Genomic DNA, 17,901 nt, shown 5'->3' with positions numbered 1-17,901 from the left:
CGTACCGTACCACTTAGTGGAAATGGGCCATAATTGTCACTCACCAAAGCTGCTCATGTAAATATCTCTGATGATCTAATAACCAATTTTGCTTGCAAATATTTGAGAAATTAGTCGGCTTCTTTGTGTTCCTTCATGACAGACTTCAATTGTTTACTTCAATTTTTGTTCTCAGTCTCAGATTTGTTACTGAATAACCAATCAGAGCACTATGTTCTACATGCTGAATTGGGCCAACTCAATCCGACAATAATCAATGAGAAGGTGATGTGTTGACCACATCAAACCAACTGGCCAAATAGACTCTAACTGACAAAGCCAAACGACTGATGTGTCCCAGCCTTAACAAAACCCCACAACATGTGGTGTAGATCAGAGCAAGTATAAAAACTGCTACTCTCAATTTTGTTTTTTTTATTGTTCATATTTAAATCATGTGAACCGAATTTGCATTATTAGAATAAGCTTAAAAATAAATTGACCCATGAATCTTCCCATCACAAATATAAGAATTAGGAAAGTTGTGAGGCTCTGTAAGTGATCATTTTCTAGTCCAACAATAAATAATCTAAGGATTTCTGCTGGTTACAGGCAAAATACAACAAAGCCAAGTAAAAAAAACAAAAAAAAACTCCACTACCAGACAAAAAGCGTTCCAGAAGGCGAGTAGAGACAAGTGATTTGGTCACAAGATTTCAAGCAACCAAACTTTACACCCACAAGCCACCACTAAGACATCCACTGTCAAAAAAAAGAAAAGAAAAATCACACCCTTCCACCAAGTCAACTTAAGCATTGACATTTCCAACAAAACACTCAAGCTCTCTTCCAAAAGACTGTAGGAATCATTTAAGAGTATCAACTTGAAAAATAAAGGAAATCTGTCATATGACTGACAAACATACCTCAGGTCATACTACAGTCCATTTCCTGAAACTGCATATTCCAGTAAAGTGCTGCTACGCCACATAGCAGTGCAGTTTGGTGTGCAGTGCACAGAATAAGAAGGTTGGGCTCACAACTAAAGTGGATCAGCAGTGATCAAGGAGGGATCAGCTGTAATCACTATAAAGCCAGAGTTAAAGGTCTAGTGGTTCACGTTTTGCTCACGGTTCTAAGCAACCTTGTTGGGGTCAGAGGATGAAGGTGGGGAAAAAGCAAGTATCTAAACTGCAGGAAAAACTCAAGACTCCTATAGAAATCACATCTCTCTCAAAAAATATGTAAACAGAAATTATGATTAAATGAAGGGGAGAAAACCATCAAAACTTGGCAGGTTTCCTAAAACCATTGATTAACTAATGCACTACCCTGCATGGCCCTTACAGTAGCCTATGTTTACATTATATTTAATTTAGTCAAAATGACTAAAATAGTTGCACAAAAAATTATACCAGAAGAATTTCATACCAAGGAGAATAACTATAATGATGGATCAGAACAATGACACATAGAAACAATATCATGGGAATCATGCTCAAAATATATTTTTCCAGTTAATGAAAAACATTGACAATCAAAATCCTGTCAGCATTAAACAGTTTGAGCAAAACAAAACTGCAGCATGCACTTAAGATAAACAGAACACCACTAATAAATATGTAATTGTTTATGTAAAAAGACCTTCAGTCAGCCCTGACACATGCATTACACCTTGGACAAAACACTATTATCTGTCATTAGATTTAAAACACTTTTAACTTTGAATCAGAGTTCAACACTAGAAAGTTCTGAACATGCATGAATAATCACAGTTTTATTAAAGTTAAGCAAAATAAAATACAAATGTTTTTTTTTTTTTTTAACTGAGATCAGTGTTCATCCTGAAGACACTTCTTTCACGTTTTAATTTATGTGAGCTTACGACATAAATATTTGTTTTTCTAATATATATATTGCTTGGTAATATATATTTGTCCTGGTATACATTTAGTCACCTGCTCAATTGTTCAAAACCTTTTAAGCACTACATACTGTAAAATCAGAGCAAATGCAAACATACTAAAGTGGACACAAAACAGAAAGACCCCAATGAAGCATCAGATCATCGGGATTCTTGAAGCTTGATTGGTGCAAAAGTCACTAGACTAAATGTGCTGCTTATTGTGATCAGACTCCTCCAGTTTCCTCTTATCAGTGCATGCTGGGTCTCACCCCACCCTAGACATCTAACGTGGCACTGTGATCCATGACAATGTTGTGACCACAAGCACGTGCATTAACCTCCTATGACCTGTCGTATTTAAGTACAAAAGTGGACCTGTTATTCAAAACTCAAATAAATAACTCTACAAATAACAAATTCACTGCCATTTCTGTAACGCATCGTGCAGCTCAAACCATCCGCTATACAGTATGTGTTTACACGATTAGCTATTATTTGAGCGATTAGCTAAATTGCCAATATATGGGAGATTAAACTAAAATATCCTATATGAAAGTATAACACGTTATGCATAAATAATGACCCATGTTAGCTGTGTGTTATTGAGATGTCTGAGGCTAAAGGAGTTAGCAGTGGTGGCTAACGGACAGTGTACACCTAAAACTCTAATGCTGGGGCTGTTTTAAGAGTCTCAAAACTGACAACTATCTTATCTTATTTAGATGTTAAAACGGTGTTTTAGTAACTGTCATACAACTAAATAAATTGAGCTTGTACAGCTATAAATACAACCACAACAAACAACGAACGCTGGTCGGTATCCCTCTCCCTACTCCAACAGGCACAGACACACACGCATACTGGGTTAAAAGCCGTCTCAAACTGTTTACCTTGAAGTCTTTTTCAGTTCCAGGGGTTTAAGCTAAATATTAACTTTCCATAGAGCGAGGTAAAGTTGCATAACCTTGCACACACGCGCACACTGAGGGTTCAAGCCCGACGTCAGCGGTCAGTTTTCACACTGGGGCAGGATTTCAACAGTCCAGTCCATAAGAGAGGCTGAATGTATAAGGGCTGTGTACGCGCAGATAGCAAGGCAGTTCCCGCAGCTCCTCCGGCAGTCACTCATTGCCAGCAGAAGACGGGCTATGCGCTGGACAGGACGCATGCGTACACATGCGCTGCCTGCATGACTTACCAGCTCTCTACCACCCTCTGCTGTAAACAGTAAACTACATGTAAACACAAGCTCTTACCAACGAAATAAAGCTATTAAAACACTAAAGTGTAAAAAAAACAGCAACAACAACTACATTTAACGTTTCCAGTATCAAACCTGAAATGTGTTATACACGTTTATAGAGCATCTTCATGATTATGGATAGTTGATGTAAGGATGCAATTCAGAACTGTATCCTTTTAATTCTTAGGAAGCTTAAGAAACAAAATGTAGCCATTTCATAACAATTGTTCACAATACACTCCCATAAGCAAAATTAGGTCATAAAGCTTATATTTGAATGACATCACAACATATAAGCTAAGCAAATTCAAGACAGTTCAGTGTAATGTATTTGTATATACAGCAATAAATTCACATAATGATGAAATATTGTAATGTTTTTTTTATTTTAAAAGCCTCCAGATGTATCTTGTCATTACAGCCAGAACGTTCCACTGTTTTTGGTTTACGTGATAGAAACCCATGGTGTAGATTCAATCTCTTTAACATTTTGCTAAAATAAACTGACCTCATGAAATGAATAGGTCTGATATTTGAATAAACTCACCATTAGATGGCTAGGTCATTTCCAAAATGTAGATATCCCTTAAAAGTCAGTGACTAGACAGGCAGTTCCGATACATGGATGGTAAAAGATGTCACACAGCAACTAACTTTTCTGGTTTTCCTTGGTCGTGCTGACGTTGATCTCATTTCGTTCTGATGTAGGACACACCTTTCACTCTCCAACAATGCATCACTGACGCAGCAATCCAGCCTATTAGAAGTGCATTACGTGGAACCTATTATAAGCACAAAAAGAGAATTGCTTTCTCTATGTAATGAGGTTAATGTCATCAGATTTTAAGGTGTGTCCACACAAATCAAGATATCAAAATAAACAAAAACAAAAAAAGGAGAATTCTGTAAAAAAAATTTAACAGTATAATTTAAAAGTTATGAGCACTGTTTATGCAGTTCCATCACGATATCTCCATATCTCAGATATCTTCATATTATGATTAAGTGTTTAAACCATTATGATGTAAATAATGGTTTAAAATGAAATTAAATAACATTTAAATGAAATATAAACAAAATGAAAAGCAATGTAGAAATATTAATATTTCATAATATTACCATTCATTCATTTTCGGTTTACACCCCTTATTAATCTGGGGTCACCACAGCAGAATGAACCGTCAACCGCCAGCACATGTTTTACGCAGCAGATGCACTTACAGCTGCAACCCATGTCTAGGAAACAGTCATACACACTCATACACACATGTCTTTGGACTGTGGGGGAAAACGGAGCACTCAGAGGAAACCCACACGAACATGCAAACTGCTGAGGCTCGAACCAGCAACCTTCGTGCTGTGAGGCAACAGCACTACCTACTGCGCCACTGCGTCACCCATAATATTAATATAATACCATAATTTCTTTTTATGTTCAATAAATCTATCTTATCAGGTATGAAAAAAATTAATAACATCAAATAGCTTTTACAAATAATAGTACCCACTACATATCCAGTTACTGCAGACAGCAGAAGATAAAATAAAACAAAATGCTAAATTACAATTAATTAATGAATTATTACTAAATAAACTGGTCAAATAATTATATTATAAAACACATAAAATCTAAACACCTTCCATGCCAACATGATTTTATACATACAAACAAAAAGTGTAAATATGAGTTATTTGACACTTTATTTTCATTATAGGCTGTCAGTTTTAACCACAAAATGTAATTAATTATATTTAATATTCTAATTTGCAATATTTCTTATTTATTTATAGTTTAACTGGCAGTTTGGGAAAAGGCCTAAACATTAAAAGTAAACATAGAATACAGTATAGTATATCACAGACACCTTATAAAGCTTGCAGTTAGACAGCTAGACTCCACTCCGTGTTGCAAAACAACTTTAATTGTTCTCAGAACTAATTTTCCACAACTGTCCTTCCTTAATAAACATTATATAAACGTAAACAAATTTGACCTCACATTCGCACTTATACATCCAAATGAGCAGGTGTCGCTGTGCCCGCTGTCCGTATTTACTGGGCATGCGCACATCATTCTTTCTTTTTCCCATTGCAGCGGAGTGTAAACTCCCCAGTTTGCCTCCTGGCTCCGGCTTAGGAGACTGAAAAGTCTACAAAATGGTCAGTACGGCACTGTAATACTTTTACCATTGTGTTCCCTATAGATTCGTCCACCGTTTTCTATCCTTACGACGTGGCGTGATGGCCGATAATAAAATGATGGTTCACGATTTTCTCGGAAAGACCAGTTCAAACGTGGCCTTATGGCTGATTTCAAGCCCTTCCCACATGTTTCAGAGAGAAGCAGGCAGTAGTGAATCTGCAGGATTTTAGAACTCTTTCGCCCCGTCTGACGCTCTCAAAAAGCGCAGTGTGTTATTAAACACTTAAACGACTTAAACGAGCTGTAGCGGTGTTTAATGCTAACATGCGATGCCTACAGTGTTAAAGTGGAGGCCTTCTGAACATCTATTCTCGTACAACGTCTGTTTTCAAGTTAGGGAAGCTTTTTATTTGCGGTACGTCGGCATTGTGGATAACTTTTTAAAACACTGTTGTTTTTCAGGGATTCGTTAAAGTAGTGAAGAACAAGGCCTACTTCAAGAGGTACCAGGTGAAGTTCAGGAGAAGGAGAGGTAATTGTAGTAATGTAACTTGTAGAAAGTCATAAGATTGGTTTGAGTTTATTTTCTTTTATTACTTTTGCTTCACAGAGGGGAAAACTGATTATTTTGCCAGAAAGCGCCTGGTCATTCAGGACAAGAACAAGTACAACACACCCAAGTATAGGATGATTGTCCGCTTCTCCAACAGGGACATCGTTTGCCAGGTGGGTTAAGAGGTATTCTTCATTTACACCTTGATGCATTTGTGTAAGTGGGTTGCGGCAGTCAAATGTAATGTTTCTCTCCTGCTTCATTTAAATATGTAGGTTTTGAATTGTTGACAGTCAAATGTGATGTTTTTGTTTTGTTTTTCAGATTGCCTATGCCAAGATCGAAGGTGACATGATTGTGTGTGCAGCCTACTCCCATGAGCTGCCCAAGTACGGCATCAGTGTGGGTTTGACAAATTATGCTGCAGCCTACTGCACTGGGCTGCTGCTCGCCCGCAGGGTACGTTTCAATCATGTCTCTAATTTGCCTTTTTTATTTTTTAATTATATACACAATCGAAAGTCATTTATTAAGGGTTAATAATGCATAAATTAAGCAGTTTAAAAACATGTCTGCTAATGCTTCTAATATATGAATTCCAACGCATGTCTTATTCAGTGTACAAATCCTCACAATACTTTTCTGCGCATGTACCAGTTTGCAGTGCATCGTTAAAGCTGTAGCAGCAGTTCAAAAAGAGAGTAGGATTTGCTGTTTCTCTGCTGTTGGGTACACTTGATGGATTTGGGGAAAGAAAAAAACGAATGTGTTATACACGCATGCATTTATAAGGCAAATCTAGAAGTAATAAAAAAATAATAATTTTTTCTCTGACTATTTCATGCTGCCACTAACAGCTGAATTAAGACAAACCTGTCAGCGCATCGAAAAAAAGCAACATGAAATTTAAAGTGCTTTGAGTTTGCAAAATTTGTAGTTGATATTTTTTTTATACCTTTTATATTTTGTGGCACTAGAACACATAATTTTTTCCTTTTTTTAAATTTTTTTGTTAAATATTAGAATTTTTCTAGGCTTCAAGTTATTCCGCAACATTTGTACTGATTTCCATGTTCTCACTGAACTAATTAAATGTATCTTCCACCCATATCATTTTTTATACTTGTAGTAATGAGTTGCTGGTCTGTTGAGGTTATTGCGATCTATATAACAATATGTTGCTGTAATTTGCTGTCATTTACAGATCCTCTTATGTGGTCTTAAGGTTTAGTTATGAATTGTTGTTTTCAATGTTTTCTTTCTTTTTAAAGCTCTTTATTGCAGGCTATATTTATTACACCATGAAGACAATTCAAATTATAAATGCCTAAAAGGACAACACCAGTCAAATGTATAACCTAATAAAAATAATTGAGGCTAAACTTGAATGAATGTAGGGTAATTGACAGGAAGACAGAAAGATTAAACAAATAACTGTTCTCTCTTATAGCTGTTGAACAAGTTTGGCCTTGACAAGGTGTACGAGGGCCAGGTGGAGATCACTGGGGATGAGTTCAATGTGGAGAGCATTGATGGACAGCCAGGAGCTTTCACCTGCTACCTGGACGCAGGCCTGGCCAGAACCACTACTGGCAATAAGGTGTTCGGTGCCCTGAAGGGGGCAGTAGATGGAGGTCTTTCCATTCCACACAGGTAGATCTACTTGCTTTTAATGCTTATTTGCTATTATTCTGTCTTAATGATGACACCACTTGAAACTGAGCAGCTGTTATATCAGTTGTTCCACTGATGTGATTTTTCAAGACGGGACTGATTTCAAGACATTTTTACTTTAAAATCACCAAAATTCTGCGTGAGCTGCTTGTTAATTGGTGAAATTTGAAATCTAGTACATCTAGCATTTGTGTTTTGTTTTTTTAAAGCACCAAGAGGTTCCCAGGGTATGATACTGAGAGCAAGGAGTTCAATGCAGAGGTCCACCGCAAACACATCCTGGGCCTGAACATCGCAGAGTACATGAGACTCTTGATGGAGGACGATGAGGAAAGCTATAAAAAACAGTTCTCTCGCTTCATCAAAAATGGTGTCACAGCTGATTCCGTAAGTGCTGTTATTTTCTTTTTCCACATTCTCAAAACTTGCATTTAAGCTCTTGTAAGTAGACATTTTTAAATAATGGATGAGAAATCTTTTGGACATTAAGGTTTCATCACCCCCAAAATCAGAATTTATATGCCTTTGCACAACCCTATTTCTGGAGGTCTGTCTTCCTGCAGAGTTCAGCTCCACCTCTGATCAAACACAAACCAACTAAGTAGGAGCTGATGGAGCACTTGGTATTTAAAAACAGATGTGTTTGATCAAGGTTGTAGTTTAAAATCTGAAGGTAGATCTTCAGCAACAGGGTTAGGCACTACTGCTTTAACCTTATGCTATCCCACGTTTACCTCTTTTGTATGTAAAACATTTAGAATAATATATTAAAGGTGAATAATGTCTGATTTGAGGTTTTGAAAACCATACGAAACGAACGTTTGGAGTTATCACAGCCCCATATGGACGAATCATTAGTCATGTTTCTATCCATGTGTCAACCCCCCCCACCCCCAAACCGTTTTGGAATACCAATGCATAATGTTTTTTTTTTTTTTTTTTTTTTTTATATATATCTATCACCATCCCATATCCAGGATGATTTTCAGTACATTTAATAAAACTAATTCTAAATCTGATCTAATCTTGACCTAAATGTGTAATGTATATCACCTTTAAGTAAGAATTCCAAATGTGAGGTGACTATTGCTTGGTTGATCTAAAATGGTACCAAATTTAACACTTGTGTGGTTTTACGTCAGTTTGTGATTTTGATCTGGTGGTTGACACCGTTATTCCACAGTATTTTAATCATTCTGAAATGCCTTCGACAACATCAGTCATTGAAATGACTTGCCTTCTAACACAACGCTCTCTCCCAAGGATTCATTCCTAAACACTATCATTTTCAAAACAAAAGAACCTGATGACCAGCATAACATTTAATAAACTAATATTTCTGGATTAAAACGGTGGTGTGACCGATATTGACCAGAACAATGATGTCACTAAACCATGATGGCACAGCCTGTAGGAGAGTCCTTCATCAGTTTCTGGCCAAATACAGGAGCTCATTAGTTCTAGCATTTTGCTTGCTTAAAATCAGACATGGAAACAAAGTAATGCTGTAGGATTTACAGAAATGCTGTACGTTAATTACCTGCATCTGTGCGACATCTCTAATTCTAGAGTTTAAATACTTAATAACAGCAATATTACTCTGCTTTTAAAAGCCTTTTTTTTATTAATAGGCCAGTTCAATTAATTGGCCTAATAACTTTAAAGAGAACAAAGTCAATTTTTGGTGTGTGCATTTGATTTAGTGAAGGTAGTTAATAGATACAGATTGGGGATTAAAACCGACAAAACAAAGCCTACCTAAACCTGCAGTGATTTGAAAACCTTCTGGAAATGAAACCGCTTGAACCTGCATTTATATTGTTGTGCACATGCAGTCACAATGTTAATTAGGATTTTTTTTTATACTATATTTATTTTTGATCTACAAGAATGCTGTTATGAAAGTAGTTGTGGCAAAAGTAGTGTTTTTCTGTTCCTTTTAACTGGAAAGGACACCAAAGTTACAACTTTACTGGGTGCGTTTAATTTGACTATAGTGTTTATCTGAAACCGAAAGCCTTGATACTGGCAATTAAAAAGTGAATAAATTCTGACCCTGTCCAGATCTTAATGTGATTTAAACATGGGCAACATTTAGAGTAGTGGTGTCACAGGTCTGCACAGTTTAGCTTTAACCCTACTTAAAGACCTGGATCACCCCCGAGTCCCAAACTAACTGAGACTTGTTTGAAACCAGCATGTAAGTGTTGGAGGCAACCAGGTGTGAGGCAGGGCAGCCATATGTGTATGAGTATAGTGTGCATTTGTTCGTTTTTACTGCCACAATCAATATATTGAACCGTTTGGTACAACTGCCACCATGTAATATGCTTAGAGAAATAGTTTATTTATTTATTGGTTTTGCATTAATGTCACTGTATTTTGCATTTTACCCCTTTTACTTGCTCCATGCATGTTCGAATGCTTGTCTGTGCTGAAACATGGCTCCCCGCAAGTAAATGTCCCATCATTGAGAACTAAATTTAGGCAAGCTTTCGTGTTAAAATGAAAGTGACTGGTGCTGCATTAGCACACGTGGTTCCAGAAGCCCTAGAACCAACATGCGGGAGATATGAGAACCGCCACTCTGAACAGTTGAATGAAAGTTAGAAATTGCAAATCAAGACCTCTCAATGGATACAACTCAACTCTTAACACTACTTTCTCTATTTGAGATCTTGCCGCACCTTTTTTAGAATGAGCTTGAGTTCACAAAAGATGCGACGTGATTATCCCACAGGGCTGTTTTCTTTGAACAAGAACGTCAATTGCAATGTTCTGCCATACACAATGCCCATCAAGTAACAATACCATTGGCATTTGAGGACTTGTGAACCGTTTTGATCTTCATTTTTAAACCAGTCAAGGTAGTTTGGAAGCAGTCTGCTTGAATTTGAGATGTGCGCTGTTGAACAACTGACCTGTTGGTCTGTCAGAAATTTACAAATCAGGAGAACAAACTTGCGAGTGCGGGATGTTTCATGCGCGAGTCATCAGAAATGATTGACAGCAGACAAGGTTCTAATTCACACATGGGCTGAGCAGGCATACTGCTTTCAGGTGATTGATTAGAAGTTTGCAGATGTGTAGTGTTGGTGTGGCTCTGGGGAAACACTGACATGGTGAATATCCATGGCTTTCTAATTTGCACAAAGTACCTGTCACCTGCTTTGTCTATTGCAAAAAGCCAGGCTGATTTATAACAAGCTTATTAAGCTTGTGACCGTTTTATTGTGTTCAGTTATTTTTCTTCTCTTTCTCAGATGGAGGAAATGTACAAAAAGGCACATGCAGCAATTCGAGAGAACCCAGTACACGAAAAGAAGCCCAAGCGGGAAGTCAAGAAGAAGAGGTGGGCCTTTCTAATGGTTGCTTTGTCTGAAATATCACAGTCTGACAAGGTTGTTTTGAAGTATTTTGATTGGTTCTAAATGGTTAAACTGACACTTGATATCCCCAATAGCCATCCTTCTGCTTGATGATGATACCCTTTCAGACTGAGCAAATTGTAGTTGGTCCTACACTTGCACAGTTGATGCAAGCATATTTCAAGACGGGGCTGAGAGCAGTTTTGGTTAATCGTTGGACATCAGTGTCAAAAAACCCATTAGAGGTGGTGGCTTTAAATGGTCTGCTGTGGAGTTTTTCCCAGAATGAGCATCACATTCTCTGCTAGACTGCAAAAACATTACTGAGAAGCAATTTTGGGATTGAGTGAATCAATGATCTAAACTAATGCTAGTCAGGGAAAACACTGTTGGTCTCTCAATAAATAGTTAATGTAGTGCTATAGTTGGAGGATTTTTCTTTGCGGGAGAATTTTCTTTTGCTAAATTTGACTTCCTCTTTTATAGGTGGAACCGTGCCAAGCTCACGCTGGCTCAGAGGAAAGACCGTGTTGCCCAGAAGAAGGCCAGTTTCCTTCGGGCACAAGCTGCAGAGGAGGACTAGAGCTTGACTCTGCTTTCCTCTTCGTATTTGTGCAAATCATTTGTTCTAATAAATATATGAGAAAAGATTCTTTTGTTTGTCTGATACCTTTTTTTATATTGTTAAATAGTTGATGTGCAAATAATGCACAGCCTGTACATATTTTGTGCTTTTTCCGTTTGTAACACTTTGTGGAGACCAGTAGCATTTATAATTAAGGAAAATACAAACCACTTAATCTTTCAGAAAGCTTTACTGCAGTTAACACTGTTCAATGAATGAGTGGATTAACACCTCTTCAAATTTAATGTTGCAAAAATTGTAAAGATCCCTGAGTTTTAACTTGTATAAGGATGCTTGTTCTACTAGTACAAAAAAAAAAGAAAAAACAGCTTAAGTGACCATTAAAATGAAACCATTATGTACACGTCCTGCCTTTGTAAGACTTAAAAGACTTCAAAATTTAAAGATTGAGCAATTACAGAAAACAATAGCAGCAGGGTAATTGTTTTGATATGTTGTCAAGTCTGAAAAAAAATTTAATGTAAATAACTTGCTGATCATTTTGAAATTGGAATGTAAAAACAACCAAAAATCTGAATTTTGTCTTCTGCAGACTAGAGCAGGGCTTTTAAAAATGTCTGATGCCAAGGTCCCTTTAATTGTCCATAAATATGGAGACTCTTATGTAATTTAAAAGGGCACCTATGATGAAAATCAACTTCAAAATCAACTGTTTGGACAACTGTGTGTAGGTATAGTGTAATATTGGAGCGATCTAAACGCAAGTCTCTTTAAATGTCCTGATGTTAAAATGGGACCCAAATCCCAGTGATTTTTAAACTCACTGCAACACTGTTTCCCCGCTCGCTGAATTGAATTGACATGCTCTATGTTTCTATAACATGTAAAAGTTTAAAACAGTGTTTGTAGACAGTTAAAGACAGTAAAATTCCCATGTAATTCTTAGCCGCTAAAATCACCACAGCCGCATGGTGTCAGTAATTGCTAATATTTGTGTGTGTGTGTTTACTAAAAACGGCATTTGTGTGAGACTCATCGTTTCAGAAAGGCTTGAATAAACTCCACCACTAATACATGAAATCAACTTGGTATACTTCAGCTTCATCCGAGTCTGTCACTGTGCTGTTTATCTGACATAAGCATGATGAAATGCAGACATGCACCTGGGCACGGTGGGCGGGGAGAAGCAGCTCATTTGCATTTAAAGCCACAGGCTACAAAAACTGCTACAAAGTATTCGGACACCAAAATGGGCAGATTCCGGGGGCCATAATAAATTATCTGATGACTATTTTGAGCTGAAACTTTACAGACACAAAAGGCTTATCTTACATCTTTTAAAAGTTAATAAAGAGGTGCTAAAGCTATTTTTTAACAGTAAAATGCCATATATATATATATATATATCAGGGTTGAAATGAGGGTCGTCAAAAACAACTGATTTACTGAAAAAATTTAAATATTTTTTGCATGTGCATATAGGTGGTAAATATTGCATTTTCTGAATTATTTCAGTGTTAAAAAAACATTTAAAGTACCCTCTGATCAACTCTGTTACAATGGATATTAAAAAAAGCATAACAATCTGTAAAACCCTTACTCGACTTGCTTCAAGAGATGTCACTTTTACTGACAAGAAACTGGAAGGCATCATCTCGTTAATTTGTACAGATTGTTTTGGATTCAGCAGTGGTAGATTAAATATGTCAACTGCATTACAGTGATATTTCAGTTCATTTCTCATACATAAAATACTGATTTAGGCATGCCATGTCGGTGTCAGTTAGCATCTTGAGCTAAAGCACAACATGGTGGAACCTGCCAACTCTGTATTTGTCAACAAAAGTCTAAAAATAACTTCAAATGTTCCCTATTATATTGTTTTCATTGTTTTACATTACCAGACTCAGTTTACTGTAAAAAAATATATATATATATAAATTTGTTGGTTTACTGTATATCATTCCAGTTTAAAGAAAATATCTGAAATGTACCCATAATTATAAGCCACAAGCAGATTAAAACAATAAATACTATTTACTTTTTGGTGAATCTTTTTTATATGTGTGCACATAAAAATCAGGGCTGTCAATAGGTAAACAAGCTTGATTTTATAATTTCTAACTAGTCCTTAAAAATCATATTTTTAGATGGTACAACTATACAACACTGCATTAAAAAAATAAAACAATTTGAAAAGTGTTGCATACAGACATTAAAAACAAAACTAACCCTGCTACAAACTATAAAACACATATGGTCCCCCTACAGGCTCCTGTAGTACCCTGAGGTGAGCCTATATCTCAGCAAGGTTTGCTCCCGCCGCCGTCGCCACTGGCTTGCATGGTTCGGGATCAGTAGAATTGCACATCGATGGATTTGCTCATCAGTGTTTGAACCCTCAGCACTGATTATTAAACCACTCTGAACTGAGCTAAACTGAACTTAACTTTGAAAAGTGAATTACACTGTCTCAATTTACCGTGATATTTTATGTGAAGCTGCTTTGACACAATCTACATTGCATAAGCGCTATACAAATAAAGGTGAATTGAATTGAAAGTATCAGAATGGGGTTCCTCTGCCTCAGTTTGAAAAATCCTGACCTAGGCACCGTTTGATTGTCTTGTTTCCTGAACAAGGCTCTGCAGGAAGAGAAACAATTTGGCATTTTCTCTTGGTAGTGGAGAACATGCATTAGGAGAGGCAGCATCTCTCTGCAGGATAAGCTTTTATAATTTGAGATTGAGTCAAGACTAAGTAATGGAACAAAACGAGGTGCTACTAAGTCTTTAGACCAGGCATGGGCAAACTCGATCCTCGAGGGCCGGTGTCCCTGCAGAGTTTTGCTCCAACACTAGTCAAACACACCTGAACACCCTAATTAGTGTCTTCAAGATGACTAGAAAGCTACAAGCAGGTGTGTTTGATTAGGGTTGGTGCAAAACTATGCAGGGACACCGGCCCTCCAGGATCGAGTTTGCCCATCCCTGCTTTAGACAGCAGTCTGCAAATCCAGGCCAAAAATAAAGACAAGTAGTTAGGCAAATTATAAGTGGTCTGATTTCAGTCAGATGGTCCCATTCTGTCGTTCATACTGTCTCTTTTGTGTTCTACAGTGTATATATAAGAACAACTTGAGTTTGATAAATCACTATGAGTCTTTAGTGTGTGATATCTTCTTCCAAAGAAGAGTTTTGAGGTTGTTGAGAATCAGCGAGTGCTCCATTTCCATCTGTTCGCTGGCACCTTTGAGAGCAATGCAGGCGTACACTTGTTTCTCCAGTTCGTCTCTAATGTCTGATGGCGCGCCGTACAGAACATAGTCCTTCAGTGTGCTGCATACCTTAGCCAGATTGGGTTGTGTGACCTCTGTAGTGCAGCGGTGTTTAGTAAGATCGCATGAAGTAAAGCAGTCTCTTCCATACACACAGTCAGTGTCCTCCTCACAACGCCTCTCGCGCATCACTTCCTGAAAACCAACTTCAGGCACAATCTGCCTTGCATCTACCACCTTTATATCATGGCGCTCTGTATAACCAAATCCCGTAGCGCTAACGTCACACATGAGGAAACTCCCGAATGTGCCGTGGAAGAGGTCCTCGACCAGCTCAAACAGGCCGATGGCTATCTTGGCCTTGCGAGGCCAGGATGGGGTGGCCCACTGGTCGATGCTTCGCCGCAGACTGGCAGGAATCCACAGCTCTACCATCCATGGCAGGCTGACGCCGTACAGGGGAACATAAGGCACCTTCTCCATAACATATAGGTCCCCGCAGAAGCCCAGCAGTCTGGGAGTGTGTTCTCGCTCCTGCAGCACCACAGACAGCAGGAATTCATTGAGCTGTAGTAAAGCCCAGGCCGAATGCGCTTCTGACAATGAAATCTCCCCATCCTTGTTGCTGTCGGCGACTCCCAGCACCAGGGTCAGCAGATCTGCTAAGTTTGCTTGGTCTCCTACTTTTGCCTGCAAGAAAAAAACGTATTTGAGTGGAGGTAATGTTAGTTACTGAATGTTAGTTCATCCAAAAATGAAAATGATGTTGTTAACTGCTCGTCCTTGTGTCTTCCAAAACCCAGAGACATTCGTTCATCTTCGGATGACAAATTAAGATATTTTAGATGAAATCTGAGAGCTTCCTGATCCTCCATAGACAGCAAGATTTCTAACTAGTCCAAAAGTACCAAAAACATCCTCAAAACAGAAAGAATCAACACGCCTTCAGTGGTTCAATCCTAATTATCCAGCTCCAGGAATACATGTTTGAGCATATAAAACAAATATAACTATAAAATATAACAAATGTATGAATGTGACACTGACACTAATGTATACTAACACTAAGAAGAATTTAATTAGTAAAACATTATGCTTTTTGTGCACAGAAAGTACTGTCGTAGCTTCATAATATTGTGAATTTATTATATTATTATAATTATAATATTATATAATTATATAGCATTAACCACTAAAGACACATGGTTTGTTTTGACAATGTTTTTTTTTTTGTCCCTTTGAATGAGTCTGGATTACTGCTGTGTATGGAGGATTAGGGAGCTCTCAGGTTTTATCCAAAAATATGCTTAATTTGTTTTACCAAGATTCTCAGTTTCCGGGCTTTGGAATGACGTTTTTCATTATTGACAGAATTTTTATTTTTGTGTAAAAAACCTATTTTCCTTTACATACAAGGAGAGGTTACAAACTATATTTATTTAATAATAATATTATTATAATCACCAGTACAATCCATCAATTGTCATTATTATTATTACTATTTTTATTATTATAAGCTCCAACTTCCAAATATGTTGTCCAATGATTGGATAAATGGATATTATTGTTACAGTAAAAAAGTAAATAAATTGTTAACACCATGCAGCATCATGATAGATAGATAGATAGATAGATAGATAGATAGATAGATAGATAGATAGATAGATAGATAGATAGATAGATAGATAGATAGATAGATAGATAGGAGGAAGCTATACAATATCATATTTGTGCATATACATTAGATTAGTCCGTACTGAAGCCAAATCTTGAGCTCATCTAACAAAATAACTTATGATAACGGTCCAAAAATTAGTAGCTAAAATTTATGTTCTATTGTTATAGAAAATATCAGATGTAAAAATTTTGTTGAAATTATGTAGGTTGTAATTTTTTGCAATGTTTTTCTTGAATTAATTTGTATCATCTTTCAATTTCTAAATGCCTTTGGTGACTAAAATATTATTTTAATAAATATATCTGTTTAATAAAATTGTTTTGTTTAAATGCACCAAACTATATTGCCTATATTTACTGAGAAATGGATAAAAAGATAAATTTTCAAAATGGGGTGTACTCAATTATGCTGAGCACTGTAGATAGATAGATAGATAGATAGATAGATAGATAGATAGATAGATAGATAGATAGATAGATAGATAGATAGATAGATAGATAGATAGATAGAAAGATAGATGTTACACCTTTAGATGGTTGAAAACCATTTCCTTGAACTTCTGCATTGATGTGCCTTTGGTTGGCCTGCTGAAGGATGCAGATTCTTTTCGGGGCTCAAGTTCAAAACCCAGATCATAATGAGGGTCTTCCTTCATCTGGCACTTTATGATTCCTTCCATATCACCCCAACTGCCTGAATAGACCTAAATGAATAAGGTGACACGTAACCTTTGTGTTTATTATCCACATATTACCCATGGAGTCCTAAAATACAATGTTTTATTATTTCTTAAAGTACTCACAGATTAGATAAAACATTAGATAAAAACATATATGTATTAGAATAAAGTATACAGTTTTATGCAAAATTTTGGGCACCCCTCTGTGGCTGCATCGTAATGTGCTTTTTCTTTATAAGAGAAGATCATAGTGATATGCCATTCGGTTTCTAGAGAAAGCTAGATAATGTCATGTTTTTCATACAGATATCCATAGTGTAGCAGTATTGAGATGTGTGAAATTAAATTGATATTGAAAAATAGGCTGGGCAAAATTTTGGCCACCCTCTGTTTTGTGTGGATTTCAAAGTCTGTAGTCACTTAACGCTGATTGATTACAACACAGAATTAATACGAGTAAGTCAGTGAACCTTAAGAATCCTAACACAGGTGCAATCAATCATGAAAAAAGATATTTAAGATAGCTGATTGCTAGTTGTGCTTCCCCTTATTGTGAACCAGAAAGTAGCAACATGGGAACCTCAAAAGAACTTCCTAATGATCTAAAAACTAGGATAATTCACCAACATGAATTAGGAGAAGAATGCAAAAAGCTATCACAAAAGTTTAAAGTCCCTATCTCTTTAGACAGAAATATAGTAAGAAAATGGAAGGCCACACGAACAGTTCTGATGAAGGAAAGATGTGGTGGCCAAATGCATATCTAAAAGGCAAAGGCAAAAAATGGTTAGAATGGTCACAAACGAACTACAGAC

At 36.8% G+C, this 17,901-nt stretch overlaps 3 protein-coding genes across 5 annotated transcripts in view; 1 reads left to right on the top strand and 2 right to left on the bottom strand.

Moving 5' to 3' along the window:
- The window catches only part of evi5b (ecotropic viral integration site 5b), an 82,066-nt gene extending 78,281 nt beyond the window's left edge, over positions 1–3,785 (bottom strand). For 2 of the 3 annotated variants that reach the window (XM_056459895.1, XM_056459898.1), the window contains exon 1: positions 3,676–3,785. In XM_056459895.1, coding sequence (XP_056315870.1) covers positions 3,676–3,678 — 3 coding nt within the window. In that variant the 5' untranslated portion in view covers positions 3,679–3,785. Of the gene's footprint in view, positions 1–2,775; positions 3,025–3,675 lie in introns of those variants that run through there. The other variant, XM_056459896.1, reaches the window with a different exon arrangement.
- Positions 3,786–5,180: 1,395 nt separating this feature from the next.
- rpl5b (ribosomal protein L5b) lies at positions 5,181–11,516 on the top strand. Its single transcript, XM_056459894.1, has 8 exons — positions 5,181–5,288; positions 5,734–5,803; positions 5,882–5,997; positions 6,149–6,283; positions 7,275–7,477; positions 7,708–7,885; positions 10,762–10,850; positions 11,353–11,516. The coding sequence occupies exons 1-8, from the start codon at positions 5,286–5,288 to the stop codon at positions 11,447–11,449; spliced, it is 891 nt and encodes a 296-aa protein (XP_056315869.1). The 5' UTR covers positions 5,181–5,285; the 3' UTR covers positions 11,450–11,516.
- A 1,988-nt stretch (positions 11,517–13,504) lies between these two features.
- Positions 13,505–17,901, bottom strand: part of dipk1ab (divergent protein kinase domain 1Ab) — a 41,205-nt gene continuing 36,808 nt past the window's right edge. Inside the window, 2 exon segments of the mRNA XM_056459063.1 lie at positions 13,505–15,419; positions 16,934–17,110. Coding sequence (XP_056315038.1) covers positions 14,607–15,419; positions 16,934–17,110 — 990 coding nt within the window. The 3' untranslated portion in view covers positions 13,505–14,606.

The sequence above is a fragment of the Danio aesculapii genome, chromosome 6, assembly GCF_903798145.1.
Source record: "Danio aesculapii chromosome 6, fDanAes4.1, whole genome shotgun sequence".
Lineage (NCBI taxonomy): Eukaryota > Metazoa > Chordata > Actinopteri > Cypriniformes > Danionidae > Danio > Danio aesculapii.
Note: the sequence above shows the minus strand (reverse complement) of the source record. Positions and strands in the feature narration are given on the sequence as shown.

Coding starts and splice junctions, on each gene's coding strand:
- rpl5b (XM_056459894.1), top strand. Junction 5,998..6,148: donor ACAGGGACATCGTTTGCCAG/GTGGGTTAAGAG, acceptor TTTGTTTTTCAG/ATTGCCTATGCCAAGATCGA. Junction 7,478..7,707: donor GGTCTTTCCATTCCACACAG/GTAGATCTACTT, acceptor GTTTTTTTAAAG/CACCAAGAGGTTCCCAGGGT.